Genomic DNA, 16,958 nt, shown 5'->3' with positions numbered 1-16,958 from the left:
TGATCATAATGGCAAAGCAAACTCAATGAGCAGAGGATCTACTTGCATTTATTTTTTCATCAATGTCACATATGGCATTATGCCCTTCTTGATATACAAGACCATAAGGTGTATGAGCAGAATTAAGCCATTTGGCCCATTGAGTCTGCTCCACCATTTATTTCATTATGGCTGATGTAGTTTTCTTCTCAGACCCCATCTCCTGCCTCCACCCCACATCCCTTCATACCCTGACCAATCAGGAACCTATCTATCTCTGCCTTAAATGTACATAAAGACTTGGCCTCCACAGCTGTTTATGACAAAGAATTCCACAGATTCATCACTCTCTGGCTAAAGAAATTCCTCCTCATCTCCGTTCTAAAAGGATGCCCCTCTATTCTGAGACTGTGTTCTCTGATTGTAGACCCTCCCACCATAGTTAACATCCTATCCACATTCACTCTATCAAGGCCTTTCTCCATTTGATAGGTTTCAATGAGATCACCCCTCATTCTTCTGAACTCTAGTGAATACAGGCCCAGGGCCATCAAGTGTTTTTCATCTGACAAGCTATTCAATCTTGGGATAATTTTTGTGAACCTCCTTTGAACCCTCTCCAGTTTCAGCACATCCTTTCTCAGATAAGTCGCTCAAAATTGCTCATAATACTCCAGTGAGGCCTTACCAATGCTTTATAAAATCTCAACATTACGTTCTTGCTTTTATACTTTTCTACTCTTCAAATAAATGCCAATATCGTATTTGCCTTCCTTACCACAGACTTAACCTGCAAATTAACCAAGAGGAAATAAACTTGCACAAGGACTCTCAAGTATCTTTATGTCTCGGTTTTTGTGTTTTCAGTCCATTTAGAAAATAGTCATCTCTTTCATTTCTTCTACCGAAGTGTATAGCCATACACTTCCTGACACTGTATTCTATCTGCCATTTCTTTGCCCATTCTCCTAATTGTCTAAGTCTTTCTATATCCTCTTTACATCCTCAAAACTACCTGCCCCTTCTCCTGTCTTCATATCATCTGCAAACTTTGCTACAAAGCATTCAATTCCTTCATATAAATCATTCATATGTAACTTAAAAAGAATCAGTCCCAACAGAAACCCCTGCGGAACACCACTAGTCACCGGCACCCAATCAGAAAAAGCTTCCTTTATTTCCACTCTTTGCCTCCTCCCGCCAATCAACCACTGTTTTATCCATGCTAGAATTTTTTCTGTATACCATGGGCTCAGAACAGCCTCATGTGTGTCACCTTGTCGAAGGCCTTCTGAAAGTCCAAGTATACAACATCAACCGATTTTCCTTTGTCCATTTTGCTTGTTGGTTCTTCAAAGAATTCCAACAGATCTATCAGGCAAGATTTTCCCTTGAGGAAACCATGCTGACTACTACTACTTAAGTTTCAGGGTGAATTCGATCATATTATACTCACTTACCCCGAAGAGCTTTTTTACCTTAAGCTCTGTAATCAATACTGGTTCATTGCACAACACCCAATCCAGAATAGCTGATCCTCTAGTGGGCTCAACCATGAGCTGCTCCAAAAAGCCATCTCATAGGCATTCTGGAAAAGACATGAACTATTTTAATTAATTGATAACCTTAATTAGGTAGGGAGAAGCCAAATAATGCCAAAACAATTCAATTTTAAGCAAAAGAAAAATGTAGATAAGGGGAATAGAAACCTTGCAATACAGACAGCAATGTGTAGGCAGATTAATTCATTGCTCTTTTGACATTTTGGCTTATTTATGTTGAGATGCTATCTCTGTAGAATCCTTTATGTTAATCAAAGTATTAACAACCTTGCATCAGTGTCCTCCCAGGTCAATATCCTAGCATTAAAGCACTCAGTGCACCCAGTGGACTGCATTTGCAAGCTGCAACGATTGGGTGCCCTGGCATCCAGGGCCTGACATGCCAGTGAAAAGTTTCCTATTTTATCACTGGACTTCCAAAAAGAGACAGATTGTTGTTAGAAGATATTATCAGGCACAATCAGAATCAAGTTTATTATCACTGACATATGTCATGAAGTTTTGTTGTTTTGCAGCACCAGTATAGTACAATGCATAACAATGACTAAGTTATAATTAAAAGTTAAATAAATAAATAGTGTAAAGTGGAATAGTGAGGTAATGTTCTTAGACCATTCAGAAACCTGGTGACGGAGGGGAACAAGCTGTTTCTAAAATATTGAGTGTGGGTCTTCAGGCGCTTGTCCCTCCTCTCCAATAGTAGTAATGAGAAGAGGGCATGTTCCAAATGGTGAAGGTCCTTTGGAGGTGAATGCTACATTCCATAGGCATTGTCTCTTGAAGATTCTCGATTGTGGGGTGGGTTGTGACCTTGATGGAGCTGTCTGAGTCTACCGCCCTCTGTAGTCTCTTACAATCCTACGCATTGGAGTTTTAATACCAGTCAGAATGCTCGCCACCATCTATGTGTAGACATTTGCCAGAGTCCTTCACGGTGGAAAAGATTCATAGATGTGTTCAAAGCATCCATGAAGGACTGCAGCTTCCCACTGACTGCTAGAAACTTTTGGTTCATGATTGCTTAAAATGGAGAACTGCTCAAAATGCTCAAGAAGGAACAATTAGAATGGGATTGCATGCAAGCAGCAACTCACAAACTCTCAAATGGATCCCACAATAGTACAGCCAGTTGAGCCACTGCCTCACAGCATTGGAGATCCTGGTTCAGTTCTGACCTAGGTTACTGTATGTGTGGAGTTGCATGTTCTCTTTGAGACTGCGAGTTTCACCCAGGTGCCAGGGTTCCTCTTACATCCTAAAGCTGTACAGGGTGGTAGGCTAATTAGCTACGGTAAATTGTCTCTGGTATGCAGGTGAGCGGTAGAGTCTGGGGAAGTTGAAGAAAATGTTGAGAGAATTTTAAAAAGGGATTAATGTAGGATTAGTGCAAATAGGTGGTTGACAGCCAGTATGCACTTAGGCCGAAATACATATTTCTGTGCTGTATCTCTCTCTCTCTGTAGTTCTAGTACTCTAAGCTACCTACCATCTGCACAGTTAACCATCTCCAGCCCCACATGGAAGTCTGCGGTTCCATACTGGCCTCATCAGCCACCTCAAAGCCCACAAAACTAGGAAGCTGCCAGTTCAGGAGAATTATAGTTTTGAGCAATTCTCATGATTGTGGGGAAAAAACTGAATCCCCTTTGGGGAGATGTAATTGAGGTAAGCATATGAAATTATGAGACAAGGAAAGTATAAAGGAGATCAGTAATAAGGGAACAGAGATAGATGGAAATTTGCAGAAGATTAGAAGTAAGTTTAGAAATTAAAAAAAACGCTCAATGATAGGTTGGAGTTTAGAAGTTACTGCCTGAAAAGAGAGTGGGGTTGCCTTCTCATTTAACCATACCTGTTTGCACACAAAGAACCTGCAGTGAAGTCTGGGAGGTGAGAGTAACCTATGTCATTTTCCAGCTGGCATATACTCAGTGGGGTGGATAACCTCTTTCTGACCTGTGAACTTCCACAATCTCCGTGGTAGTTAATTTCAGTTTGTAGTTGATAGACCTATAAGCTCAATCAACAAGTTGGACCAAGATTGTGAATAGAGGTTGCATGTAATTATCAATATCAACATTAAGCCGGTGAGAAAGTTGAATCACTCAGGTTAATTGAAAGAGACAGCACTGACATAGTTACACTACTTTTGTGTCAAAAATGTCTTATCTAAAATGAACTGGGAGTTGTGGGTTTGTGGTTTGCAAAGAAAGGATTTTTATGTGAGTACTTAATTTATATCTTCTGTTCTATTTATCCCATACAATTTTGAATTCTGCATAATCAGTCAATTATTCAAAAGTTGTCCATTGTCATGGGGAAATGTATAAAAACTAGTTCCACATTAAATATGTTCTCAGAAGAATGAAAGCTGGGAAATTCACAAATCCCTCAGGAGGTCAGAGAGTACTGTGGCTAACATTTCAAATTGGCAACATTTTGTTAGAAGTCATCAGAAGTTTAGCAAGTTGTAAAATTATGAGAGGCATAGATAGGGTAGACAGTTGAGTCTTTTTCCCAGGATGGAAATGTCAAACACCAGAGTGTATAGCTTTAGTGTGAGACCGGAAAAGTTGAAAGGATGTGTGCCAGGCAAGTTTTTTTGACACACTGAGTCATGGGTACCTGGAATGCGCTGCTGGGGTGGGGGGTGATGGATATGATGGATACTGATACAATCATGCTGTTAAAGAGGCACTTAGAGTAGCACATGAAGATGCAGAGAATGGATGGATATGGATCATGTACAATTAAATAGGAGGAGTGTATTTGGCCTAATAGTTGGCACAGACATCATGGGGCGTAGGGCCTGTTCTGGAGCTATTCTATTCTATGTTTTATGTTTAAAATATATATTAAATATTGGTTAAAAGCTAGATAGACTTTTAGAAATTTGAAGAGTTATTTTATTCCCAGAAGTATCAGAATAGCTTTGTATTTTCTTTAATATGTTAGAAATTCATGGACTTGTTTTTAATCTTTTCTAAAGCTAAGAAAGTATTTCTTTTGCTGTTCAGTACTAATAATGGAATGTCCTGATTGGAAGAGGTTTTTATTTCTTTGTGTTTAACATTGGGATCATAACATCATGTCTTCTTGAAGTTTAAATTAAATTGGAATTTGCAACCCTGTAATGTGCATTTCCCAATTTGAATTGCAGGAAGTGCACAGACAAAAGAGGATACTTTGGTTGTTAAAATTGGTTCAGTATCCATGGCTCCGCAGGCTGATAATCCCCTTGGAAGAACAGTTCTGAGGAAGGACATATACCAGTAAGTAAATCTGACAGGAAAAGCTGTATGGAATTTTTTTTCTATGTGTACTGAACTTTTCACACACTGTCATTTTCTGACGACCAGAAACCAAAGCAAATTCAGTCTCTTCCTATGCGCAAACAATCTAATGGGGGATCTCAGCAGGTCAAGTAGCATCTATTGGTTGGGGGCATGCAGAAATTTTCGACATTTCAGCTTGAAACTCTGCATCAGTCCTGACCCAAATCATTGATAATCCCTTGTCCCCCCACCACCCCACAGATGCTGCTGAACCTGCAGAGTTTCTCCATCAGATTATGTGCTGCTCCAGATTCCAGCATCTGGAGTCTCTTGTGTCTCAGTATCATCCTATGTAGCTTGTTACCCTAAAATTGTTGACCAGTATATATTTTTTTCCATAAAAAGGCAGCCTTTCTTGTTTTTAAAGCTCGCACCTCTTCTCTGTTGTTCCAGGTTACTGATCTAAAGTGGTAAAATTTTGAGTGATACAAAGCTGCGTTGTATTGATCTTTAATTTTTGACTATTTGATTTGTCCTTGCTTCCATGGTTACACATTGATATCTGGGAATCAGAGATGTACCGGAGGTTAGATTCTGATGTACCTGACCTTTAGCAGATATACAAAATAGGGGGGGGATGATATATTTTGAGCCCAGCCCATTGCTTTATATCTGAAGGAAGAAGCACCATACCATTCATTTTCAATGTTTTTTTTTACATGAAAGGATTCATCAGTAGAATTCCTTATTTGCTTGACCTCACTGTTTTAATTAATTTCTAGTACTTAAAGGAGATTTAAATTAATTTTCATTTTTTAAAATGATAAATAATATTTCTTTTTTTCATTTGAGTCTCTATATAGTATTTGAATGTCTCTGATTATTGGGGGTTAGAGACACTTAAAACAATTAAAAGGTCTTTGACAGTGACTTTGGACTTCATGCCCTTCCACTGAGTGGCTGAGACTCAAATACCTGATGCTTAGTCAGTGCTTGCAACTTGTGTGGCAGTGTTGGCATATTTTCACAGATGGAAGCTGGTTTGCCCACACATTTGTACCTGTAGCAGACTGGTATGACCTGGTGGCCCCAACAAGTATGAATTTGGGCACTGTATCATAGCTGGTGAAGCCATTACCATACATTGTCAGAGGCCCACATTCAATCCTGAACATGTGTTCTGTCTGTGTTGAGTTTGCACATTTTCCTGAGTGTTCTAGTTTTCTCCCATATCCCAAAATTGCTTTGAAGTTGGAATTGATATATTATTGTCGCATGTACTGAGCTTCAACACAAAGTTAAATAAATAAGCAATACATATCAAGAACATGAGATGATGTGAGTCAATAGGTTGTGGAAATAGCTCAGTGATGGGGGTGAGTGAAGAGTGAAGTTGTCCCTTCTTGTTCAAGAGCCTGATGGTTGATGGGTAATACCAGTTCCTGAAACCAGTGATGAGAGCTGGAGACTCCTGAGGGCAGCAGTGAGAAGAGAGCATGGCCTGGATGGTGGGTTTCTTCAGATTCAGTTTATTGTCATTTAGAAACCACAAATGCAATGCAGTTAAAAAATGAGACAACATTCCTCCAGAATGATATCACAAAAGCATATGACAAAACAGACTCTGCCAGAAAATCCACATAACATTTGGCAAACCCCAATCCAGAGTCCGGAGAGGCTGCTGCATATTAATATCGCGCTACCGTCTTAGCGCGTTCCCCGGGAAGGAGCTCCAAATCCACCAGACAAACAAGACCAAAAACTAAAGCTACAAGACCTACACAAAACCACAACATATAGTTACAACAGTGCAAACAATAGCATAATTGATAAAAAAAAACAGACCCTGGGCACAGTAAAAACAGTCCAAAGATGTTAAAAGGACTATAAGTTCAAAAGAAATCACCACACAGTTTTCACAAGTCCCCAGGGTCCCAACAGACTTGCCGTCCCACGCCAGCAGCAGACGGGAATAACCCAGCTATGGACTTCCACGGCACCGCCCGACTCAGCCTCGCAGACGCAGCACACAATGAGAGCTCCATTGAACCCAGCCTCGCAGACGCAGCACACACCGAAAGCAACCTGACCGCAGCGGACTCCGAGTCCGTCGAACCTTCGAGCCAACGACCATCCCCTCCGGAACAGCTTCTCCGAGCACCATCCTCTGTCAAGCGTGTTAAGACGGCCCCGCCAATGGCCATCAGCAATGTGACCCTGAGGACTGGGGGCCTGTTCTTCCCAGCAGAGCCCCAGACCTCACAGCAGCAGCAATGAAGAAGATCTTCCTGGAGATTTCCCGATGTTCCTCCGTGCTCCCACATCCGTTTCAATCGATTATGATTGCGCATGGCACCCCACTTCGCAAATAACAGATAATCAGCTCCGGGATGGCCACTGAAAGCTGTGTCGTGCCGCCATCTTGGAAGATTGATGTTGGATGTAGCTTTTCAGTGAGAACACCCCACAAAGATATGCTCTGTGCTGGGGAGGGTTTTACTTGTGATGGACTGGGCCATATCCACTACTTTTTGTGGGCTTTTCTGTTCAAAGGCATGGTTGTTTTCATACTAGACCGTAATGCAACTACACATCTATAGAAGTTTGTTAAAGTTTTAGATGTGATATTGAATCTTAGCAAACTTCTAAGGAAGTAGAGGCACTGCTATGTTACATGCTGGACCTGGAAGAAATCCTCCAAAATGATAACACTGAGGAATTTAAAGTTGCTGACTGTCTCCACATCTGATACCCTGATGAGGACTGGCTAATGGACCTCAGGTTTCTTCCTCCTGAAGTTAATAATCAGCTCTTTGATCTCCCATCACCACCTTTGATTTGGCCAGCGACAGTTGTGTCATCACTAAACTTAATTATGGCATTGGAACTATGTTTAGCCACACAGTAATAAGTATAAAATGAGTAGAGCTGGGAGCAAAGTACAGAGTCTTATGGTGCAACTGTGCTGATGGTGATTGTGGAGATGATGTTCTTAACAATCTGAACTGACTGGATCAGTAAGTGACAAAATCAAGGATCCAATTGCACATGGAGGTATTGAGGCCTAGGTCTTGAAACTTATTTGTTAGTCTTGAAGAGATGATGGTATTGAATGCTGAGCTGGAGTCAATGAAGAGCATCCTGATGTATACATTTTTGCTATCCAGGTGTTCCAGGGTTGAGTAAAGAGCCAAAGAAGTGGCATCTGCTTTTGACTTGTTGTGAAAATAGACAAATTAGAGCAGATCCAAATCGCTTCACAGGCTGAAGTTAATATGTTTCAACATTAATCTCTTTAAGCACTTTATCATAGTGGATGTTCTGGTCAATAGTCACTCAGGCAGATTACTATGTTCCTCTTAGATACTGGTATAATTAAAGCCTGCTTGAAGTAGGTGGGTACATCAGACTGCCAAAGTGAGAGGCTAAAGATATTGGTGAACACTCCAGCCAATTGATTATCACGGTGGGGGTGGGGGGTTGTTGATTAGAATGTAAAGAGGATTTTTGATAATGAGATTAATGCCAGATAAGGGTAAAATGGTGATTGACGGTGTGGTCTTGTTGAGTCTAAGGGCTTGTTTCCATACAGTACTCTGAATTTATACGTTTATAATTCTGCAAAGTTTGATATGCAGTTAAATTAATGCATAAAAGTGGAGGTTGTGTGTCACTTCTATACGATGCATTTCTTTTCTGACTGTTCACTCAGTACAATTGTAATCACATATAATGTTAGTATTTTCCTGCTGCCATGCTTTACAGAAGTTAATTTTTGCAGTGAAAAGCAATAGTTAATTAATTGGAGACAAATATGTTACAAGTTTGTGTTGAGACTATGTTGGGGCTACATGTATGAAAGAAAGAACTTATAAGCTGAAGCATTTTGACAAAATACTGTATATTCTCTGAAATCTTTCCCAAGATATGTAAACCATACTGATCAGATAGATTGTGGAAAAAGGTAGCTATTAGTAATGTAAAAGATTCCTAATTCTCTGCTGGCATCACTACAATCAGTTCAAGAGCTATTCCTTTGTGAGAAAAATGAATTGATAGCATTGAACTTCAGTAAGTTTGTCAGATATTTAATTATTGTATAGATCAGATGACACCAACATGTTAAACATGAACATTTGTGAAGGTAATTCAGTATTGCTGAGGAAATATCTGCAAAAACCACTGAAAGCTTTAGTAAATGTAATGCTTTTAATGTTAAATGGAAATAGTTTAGTGATTCAAGAAGCATTTGAACCATTAAAACAAAAATATAGTGTTATGCTCTTACCACATAACTAGACTCTCAGCAGCAGCCACTTCAGAGTAATGTTGAGCTTGTGAAGACTCAACCATAATGAAAGAAAATACTATTTAATAGAAAGATTTTTATGCAACAGATCTCTTTAGTGTATTGTGTTTGAGTGTAACATCAGTAATAAATCAACACATCTTCAAATATCAGTTAAAATGAATTTTGTAATATTGATGTCTCTGGGAAGTGTTGAATATAATTGTGCACACTAGCAGTCAAAGCCATTTATGATGTAGCAAAATGTAACCTCTCATTCATATAAAAGTACTGTCCAGAAGAAGGCAATGGCAAACCAGTTCTGTAAAATAATTTTACAGAAATTACAATCAAGAACAATCGTCGTCAAAGACCACAATCGCCAATGTCATATGATATGGCAAATAATAATGATGATGATGAATTTATTATCCCCTTATGAAACCGGGAGGCTGAAGACATGACTAACAGCAGTGATTAACATGGCAGATTTGACAGACTTGCCAATGCTCATCTTGAGCTAAAACTTACATGTCTTATGAGGGGTGATTGATAACGATGGATAACGAGAGCGTCTTGGACCTCCAGGTGGTCCACAGTAGGGTTGATTGACAAGTTTGTGGCCTAAGGTAGAAGGAGATGAGTTATACTGCTCTTGTTACATTTATGTGCAGTTCAACTCTTTGAGTGAAAATGCAGAAAGTTTGAAGTTAATAACTCATCTCCTTCTACCTCCGGCCAAAAACTTATCAATCACCCCATGCTGCGGACCACTTCTGGAGATCCAAGTTGCTGACTTCTACAAAGAAGGGATCCGTATGCTCCATGACCGCTGGACTAAGTGTGTAAATGTAGGAAAAATAAATGTGCTAGGTTTCCTAAAATTGACTCCTTCTACCTTAGGCCACGAACTTATCAATCACCCCTCGTATATCAAGTTTGAGAAACTTCAGTTATCCATCTGACCTCTGGATAGTGATGTTAGAAATTTTTGCATTAAAAATTGTGCTAATAATCTTTGTAGATATTATTTGTCCCATCAGGGCACTCTCTTGGGAAGCACAACTCACTTCCGTTATTACCTCATATGCAACATTATTTACTAATACTTTTAATATCTTTGACTTCATCTTCTGTTGAACCCATCATGTTCATCCCATGCTGAAATGGAAAACTGAGTTATATGTTTTTCAGTCATTTTTATTTGCCACTTGCACATTGGTGTCTCATGTACAGTCTCCTTTATATTGGCTTCTTTGTGACTTGGATTCTGGGGAGCTTAGCTACTATTGTAGAGGTCATCATCACCTTGTCCTCATTCTGTCTCACTTGGTCCTCAATCTCCATCCTAATTTGAAAGTATCTTTAATATCTTTTATTTCTCTTAGATTGGGAGATACTTAAAAGTACTACATTAGAAGAGACGGTGTTAATTTTACTTTCTAATACCATCCATTAGGAATAACAACTTGCAGAGAAAGCCAGTATTAATATAGGATAAGTTTCTAAGTGGAAACCAGGATGACCACTTGATACCAAGTTATGAAGGATTAGAGGGTATCAGAATAAGCCATACAGTACCTTGTATCTGTTTGCTCATTCAATTAGATTATGGTTCATTTGTATCTTTGCTTTATTCCCCTTGATATCCTTCTGTCCCTTTTGATTGGAAATGTTTGTATTTCAACTTTTCATATTGAAAAATAAATTTCTGGCTCTAGTATTAAAATTGTAATTTCCCCCAGTCCTACCAATAAAGTAGCATGAAAGATCCAGCACAGAAAGACCTTTGCAGCATATTGTGCCATCTGTGCTCTTTGCCATCCCATTTATTTCTTTTACCCTGTGCTTTTCTCCTGAGCCACTAAATTTTCATCTTTAACTATCCTGAAAGTAGAATCACAAATGGCATACTGGCCTTCATCAAACAAGGCAAGAGTAAAGAATTTGGGACGTTGGCTTGCAATTGTAGATGTTGGTGAGATTGTATTTGGGATACTGTGTTCAGTTTTGGTCACCATGCTACAGGAAGGATGCCATTAAGCTGTAGAGAGTATAGAGGAGGTTTCTGAAGATGCTGCGTGATGTTGAGCAGATTGGATCTTTGTTCATTGGCGTATAAGAGAATGAGTGGTGTATAAAATCATGAGGGGCAAAGGATGATTGTGTGCATTTTTTTCAAAGGGCATAGGTGTAAGATGAGAGGAAGGAGATTTAATAGGAATCTGAAGAGCAATTTTTCACCCGAGGTTGTATGTACATTAACAACATTTAAAAGCCACCTGCAGAGGCTCATAGTTATCAAGTTTTAGAGAAGCTTGGGCCAAATGTGGTAAATTAAACCAATTAGATGGGTGCTTTGGTTGGCCTGGACCATTTATTTATGACTCTCTGACTCTCTATAACCCTATCTATTTCCAATGTTGAAGTTTCTGTATAACTCTGCTCAACACCGTCAGATACACTTAGGATGTAAAAACAAATGCTCCTTTTGTTATCTTCTGGAGGAAATAGTTTGCCTAGATTTTTTTCTGTGGAATTTGATTGCTATTTTTAATGCCTCAATCAGACCACCTCTCAACCTTGTAAAATCAAGTGAATACAAACTCGATGTATATAGACTGCTTGTTTGATTTAAGTTTCTTAGATATGGTTTATGCTGGGTGAAATTTGTACTGCTCTCTCCCTATCTCCCCCTGAAGCCAGATTATCTTTCGCTTCCTTTTTAAAAGAGTCATTATCACCTTTAAGAGATTGTACTTGGTAGACTTCCATGACTCTACTATCAAGAGGACAAAGTTAGCCACCTCCTGAAAGTTTCCTCAGAGTTGTACACCATCCTTGCATGGGAATAATCTTTCCTTGTCCCCAGTTTCAATCCCAGAACCCTATGCAAAAGCACCATGGATCTATCTTCAGCACAAGCATCCTATAATTAAAAAAAAGTAGTTCTACAATGCCATCTCAAAGGCATTTGGCTAAGGGGAGTAAACAATTGACTGGTAATTAATGCCCACATCTTGGAAAACTGAATGAACAGAATTGTTGGCTCCTCTGAGATGAATTCTCATCCCAGCAGTTGCCTACAGAAAGCAAAAAACTGCTTGAACTGCATTCCTGGCATGCAAGTCAGTGAAATGCCAATAAAATAGGCCAGTTTGCAGCAGGCTTATAGATTTGCACTCCCCCTCTCCAGTACCCCCACAGCTGCCTGTTTGTAAACTCTGTAGAAGCAGAAGCTCAAGACCCAATTTGTTGTCACAGTACTTCACTTTAGTATTGTGCACTAATCTTTCTTTTTCTTCTTTAATGTATAGAAATTAACGTTTCCCTTAGCAGCATTCCAATTTGGGAGAAGTGTCTTTAACAGAGAGAGGTTGGACTGAGGAACTTGCTGTCAAATGGGTAGTTGAGATGTTTTGTATAAAGGATCAGCTGAATGTGCAAAAAGGATAAAGCAGTGTGAGGGAACTGTCCATGTCACAATACCATGGACTGCTTAGGTCAGATTGCCAGTTTCTCCACAGTAAATTCTGTGCAAATTCAACCTGGAAAAAAAAATAACAATATAACAAGAAAAATTTGAATTAAGTATTTACAGTGGACATGATTTTGATACATTAGGTAATTTTTGATGTTAGGGAGGTTTCGACCCTGAGGAGTCTACTCTATTTCACATGAATGCAATTATGTATTATACCAGTCTGGATGATGCACAATGCCATCTTGGATAGCTAAAGATTAAAGATTAGTTTTATTTGTCACACCTACGTCGAAACAATAAGTGAAATGTGTTGTTCTGCATCAAATCAAATTAGCGAGGACTGTGTTGGGCAGCCTTCAAGTGTCGCCATTCTTTCAGTGCCAACCTAGCATGCCCACAATTCACCAGCCATAATCTGTACATCTTTGGAATGTGGAAGGAAATTGGAGCACCTAGAGGAAGTCCATGTAGTCATGGGAAGAACATACAAACTATTTACAGACAGTGTTGGGAATTGAACCCAGAGTGTTGGTGCTGTGTAGTGTCATGTCAGCCGCTTTGCTATTGTGCCGTCCTCATCTATGTGCCATTCTATTTTTATATTTCAATGACTTTCCCAGCTAACCTTCCTCTACTTCTGGCTAGGAATGTTGAACATTCTGTGACCTGGAGAGAATATTTGAACCGGTTTTCAGGAGAAGAGAAGGCCAGAGGTCCAGACTTAATGTCCATATTTATAATCATATAGTATTGCGGTCCTTTAGTCTGTATTGCCAGTGCTGAATCTTTGAGATCCCATTCATTCAAGCCAGTTCATACCAGAGATTTTCTTCCCCCATCCATATACAGTGCCTATAAAAAGTATTCATCCCCTTTGGAAGTTTTCATGTTTTATTGTTTTACAACATTGAATCACAGTGGATTTAATTTAGCTTTTTTTTACACTAATCAACAGGAAAGACTTTTGTACCAAAATGAAAACAAATTTCTACAAATCGGTCTAAATTTATTCCTATTATTACCCATAAAATAATTGTTTGCATAATTACTCACCTCCTTCAAGTGAGTATTTCGTAGATGCACCTTTGGCAGCAATTACAGCCTTGAGTCTGTGTGGATCAGTCTCCATCAGCTTTGCACATCTGCACACACCTATTTTTCCCCATTCTTTACAAAACTGCTCAAGCTTTGGCAGGTTGCATAGGGGATCGTGAGCGAACAGCCCTTTTCAAGTGCAGCCACAAATTCTCAATTGGATTAAGGTTTGGACTCTGACTTGGCCACTCCAGGATATTAACTTTGTTGTTCACCTGGCACCTACCAACCTTCTCCTTCCCACCCTCCCTCCACCTTCTTTATAGGGCCCCTGCCCCTTACATCTACAGTCCTGACAAAGGGTCTCGGCCCGAAAAGTTGACTGCTTGTTTCCACGAATGCTGCCCGACCTGCTGAGTTACTCCAGCATGTTGTACGTGTTGCTTTGACCCCAGCATCTGCATTCGTATTAACTTTGTTGTTTTTAAGCCGTTCTTGTGTAGCTTGTGTAGGTTATTGTCTGCTGGAAAACAAATCTTCTCCCTCATCACCGTTCTCTTGCAGACTGCATCAGGTTTCCCTCCAGTATTCCCCAGTAGTTTGCTGCATTCATTTTACCCTTTACCTTCACAAGCTTTCCAGGGCCTGCTGGAGTGAAGCATCCTCACAGCATGATGCAGCCACCACCATACTTCACGGTAGCGATGTGTTTTTGATGATGTGTGGCGTTGTGCTTGCGCCAAATGTAGCGTTTAGTTTGATGGGCAAAATACTCAGATTTGGTTTCATCAGACCATAGAACCTTCTTCCAGCTGACTTCAGAGTCTCTCACATACCTTCTGGCAAAGTCAAGCTGAAATTTCATAATTTGTTTCCAACAATGGCATTCTTTTTGCCACTCTCCCATAAAGCTGTGACTAGTGAAGACCCCGAGCAAAAGCTGTTGTTAGCACAGTTTCTCCCATCTTAGCCACTGAAGCTTGTAACTCCTCCAGAGTTATAAATTTCTTGGTGGCCTCCCTCACTAGTTCCCTTCTTGCAGTCACTCAGTTTTTGAGGATGGCAGATTTACAGCTGTGCCACATTCTTTCCATTTCTTGATGACTGACTTAACCGTACTCCAAGGGATATTCAGTGATTTGGAAATTTTCTTGTATCCATCTCCTGACATGCTTTCAATAACCTTTCAGTGGAGTTGCTTGGAATGTTTTGTCTTCATGGTATAGTTTTTGCCAGTATATTGACTCACCAAGCAGTTGGACTTTCCAGATACAGGTGTATTTTTACTACAATCAATTGAAACACCTCGACTGCTAAAACCAGTTGGATGCACCAATGATGATTTGGTGTGTCATATTAAAGGGGACGGATACTTATGCAATCAATTGTTTTGTGTTTTATATTTGTAATTAATTTTGATCACTTTGTAGAGATCTGTTTTCACTTTTGACACCAAAGAGTCTTTTTCTGTTGATCAGTCAAAACAAACCACTGTGATTCAATATTATAAAACAATAAAGCATGAAAACCTCCAGGGGACGAGGGTGGGGGAAATGGAATGGTGAATACTTTTTATAGGCACTATACTTATCAGCACACAAAGGTGCTGGAGGAACTCAGAGGGGTCAGGCAGCATCTATGGAAGGAAATGGATTGGGACCCTTTATCAGGACTTCACAAAGGGGGAGCTGTGGGAGGGGTTCTCACAAAGCTCCTGTCAAAAGGATGAAGAAATCTTCTTCAAGGTAGGCATTCCTTGAAAGGGCTTTGTAGTAGAACAGGGAAATAGAGACATAGGGAACTACAGATACTGGAAATCTGGAGCAATACACAATTGAGTCCAGATAAGGTTCTTGATCTGAAATGTCAACTGTCTGCTTCTCTTTATAGATGTGGCCTGGGCCACTAAATTCCTTCAGCTCTTTTGTAGGTTGATCCAGATTTCCAGCATCTGCAGTATCTTCTGTCTCTGTATATTTATTAAGTTCTCTTTGCAGGATTATTGCTGAATCTGTTTCCACCATTCTTTTAAACACTACATTCCAAGATCTGTGCACGGTTAATTGTGGATTTCCAAAGCATTTTGCAGCTGGCAGTGTGCCGGCTTGTGATTTTCTTTTCCCTTGCTCTGATTAAGGACACATTGCTAATCAAGGTTTTTTTCTGTTTTTTAACTTTGGATGGTTGCATAGGAGTAGCAGAGCACTCATGATAATGCCTCCAGGCCAGTATCTGTCAGTATAACATACCTTTTTAGAGACCTTCACTTAGCAATTCGACCAATGAGCTCCCTTTCTTCTGTGTATTTAAATATGAAATAGAGTGCAGTTTAGTTAATCAAAATTAAACAATTATATTTTTCTGATGAATGTGATTTCCATCAAAGTCAGAATTTGTATTAGCTTACTATTACAATGATTTGTTATTTTGGTCTTGATTATATTTTTAAAAATGTGAGTATTACTGGCATTTTGAAAAAACATCAACTTTACCAAATCACATGGTTCCAGTTGGATGTTCCCCATTTCTGCATGCAGAAGATACAAAGTAATGTTCAGTCCAAATAATTCTTGAATCTTGATTTTTCAACTCACTTGGTATTTATATTAACTGTGCACACATGACCTGATCTTTCGTTGATTGATTGTGGAAAAAAATCTTATGTCAATCTCAACAAAATAAATCAGCATTAACATTTAATAATTAGCTGTCTCTTTGGAAAAGTAGGATGCCCTAACATGTAACCTAGTTTTATTCTTGCATAAAACAGATGATGACCAGCGGGTCACATTTATCAAGTTGAAAGTGTCCACCAACTAAAGTGCAATCTGTTCTTTAATGATTTTAATGTATTTATTCATTTGCAGCATTGTCATCATTGGCAATCCCACCATTTACTATCAATCTCTTATTGCCCCTGAATTGAAGAAGTAGTTTTTACTGACAAATCTCAGACAGATATGCCAGACAGAAGAAGGATGGCAGATTTCTAACCCTGAAGGTCATCAGTGAGTTAGTTGGGTTTTATGATAGTTCAGTGCCTTCAAGGTTGTTTTTCCTGAGTCTAGGTCATTTTAAGTTAGAGATGTATTCAGCTACTGAATGTACGTTACTCTGTTGCAGTAGTAGTTGAGTGAATATCTCAGGATCAGTCACCCAGGTCTAGCTGTTAGTCCATGGACTTATCTATTTTGCTTTATCATCACTATCAAATTTTATGAAATCTACCCATACTGGAAGTGAGTGGATCCAGCACTCTAGTTGGAGAATATAAAATTAAGTTTCAACAAGGTCTTGAACTAGCACAAAATTATATGCTTTGCTCTGTTGAAGAA

General features: G+C 39.4%; 1 protein-coding gene across 2 annotated transcripts in view; it reads left to right on the top strand.

Moving 5' to 3' along the window:
- LOC132398003 (intermembrane lipid transfer protein VPS13B-like) overlaps positions 1–16,958 on the top strand; it is a 1,044,617-nt gene that overhangs the window by 721,921 nt on the left and 305,738 nt on the right. For both annotated transcript variants that reach the window (XM_059976892.1, XM_059976883.1), the window contains exon 30: positions 4,702–4,813. In XM_059976892.1, the coding sequence (XP_059832875.1) occupies positions 4,702–4,813 (112 nt within the window). The remainder of the gene's footprint in view (positions 1–4,701; positions 4,814–16,958) is intronic.

The sequence above is a fragment of the Hypanus sabinus genome, chromosome 1 (genome assembly GCF_030144855.1).
Source record: "Hypanus sabinus isolate sHypSab1 chromosome 1, sHypSab1.hap1, whole genome shotgun sequence".
NCBI lineage: Eukaryota > Metazoa > Chordata > Chondrichthyes > Myliobatiformes > Dasyatidae > Hypanus > Hypanus sabinus.
The sequence above is the reverse complement of the archived record's forward strand: the minus strand, read 5'-3'. Positions and strand labels throughout refer to the sequence as shown.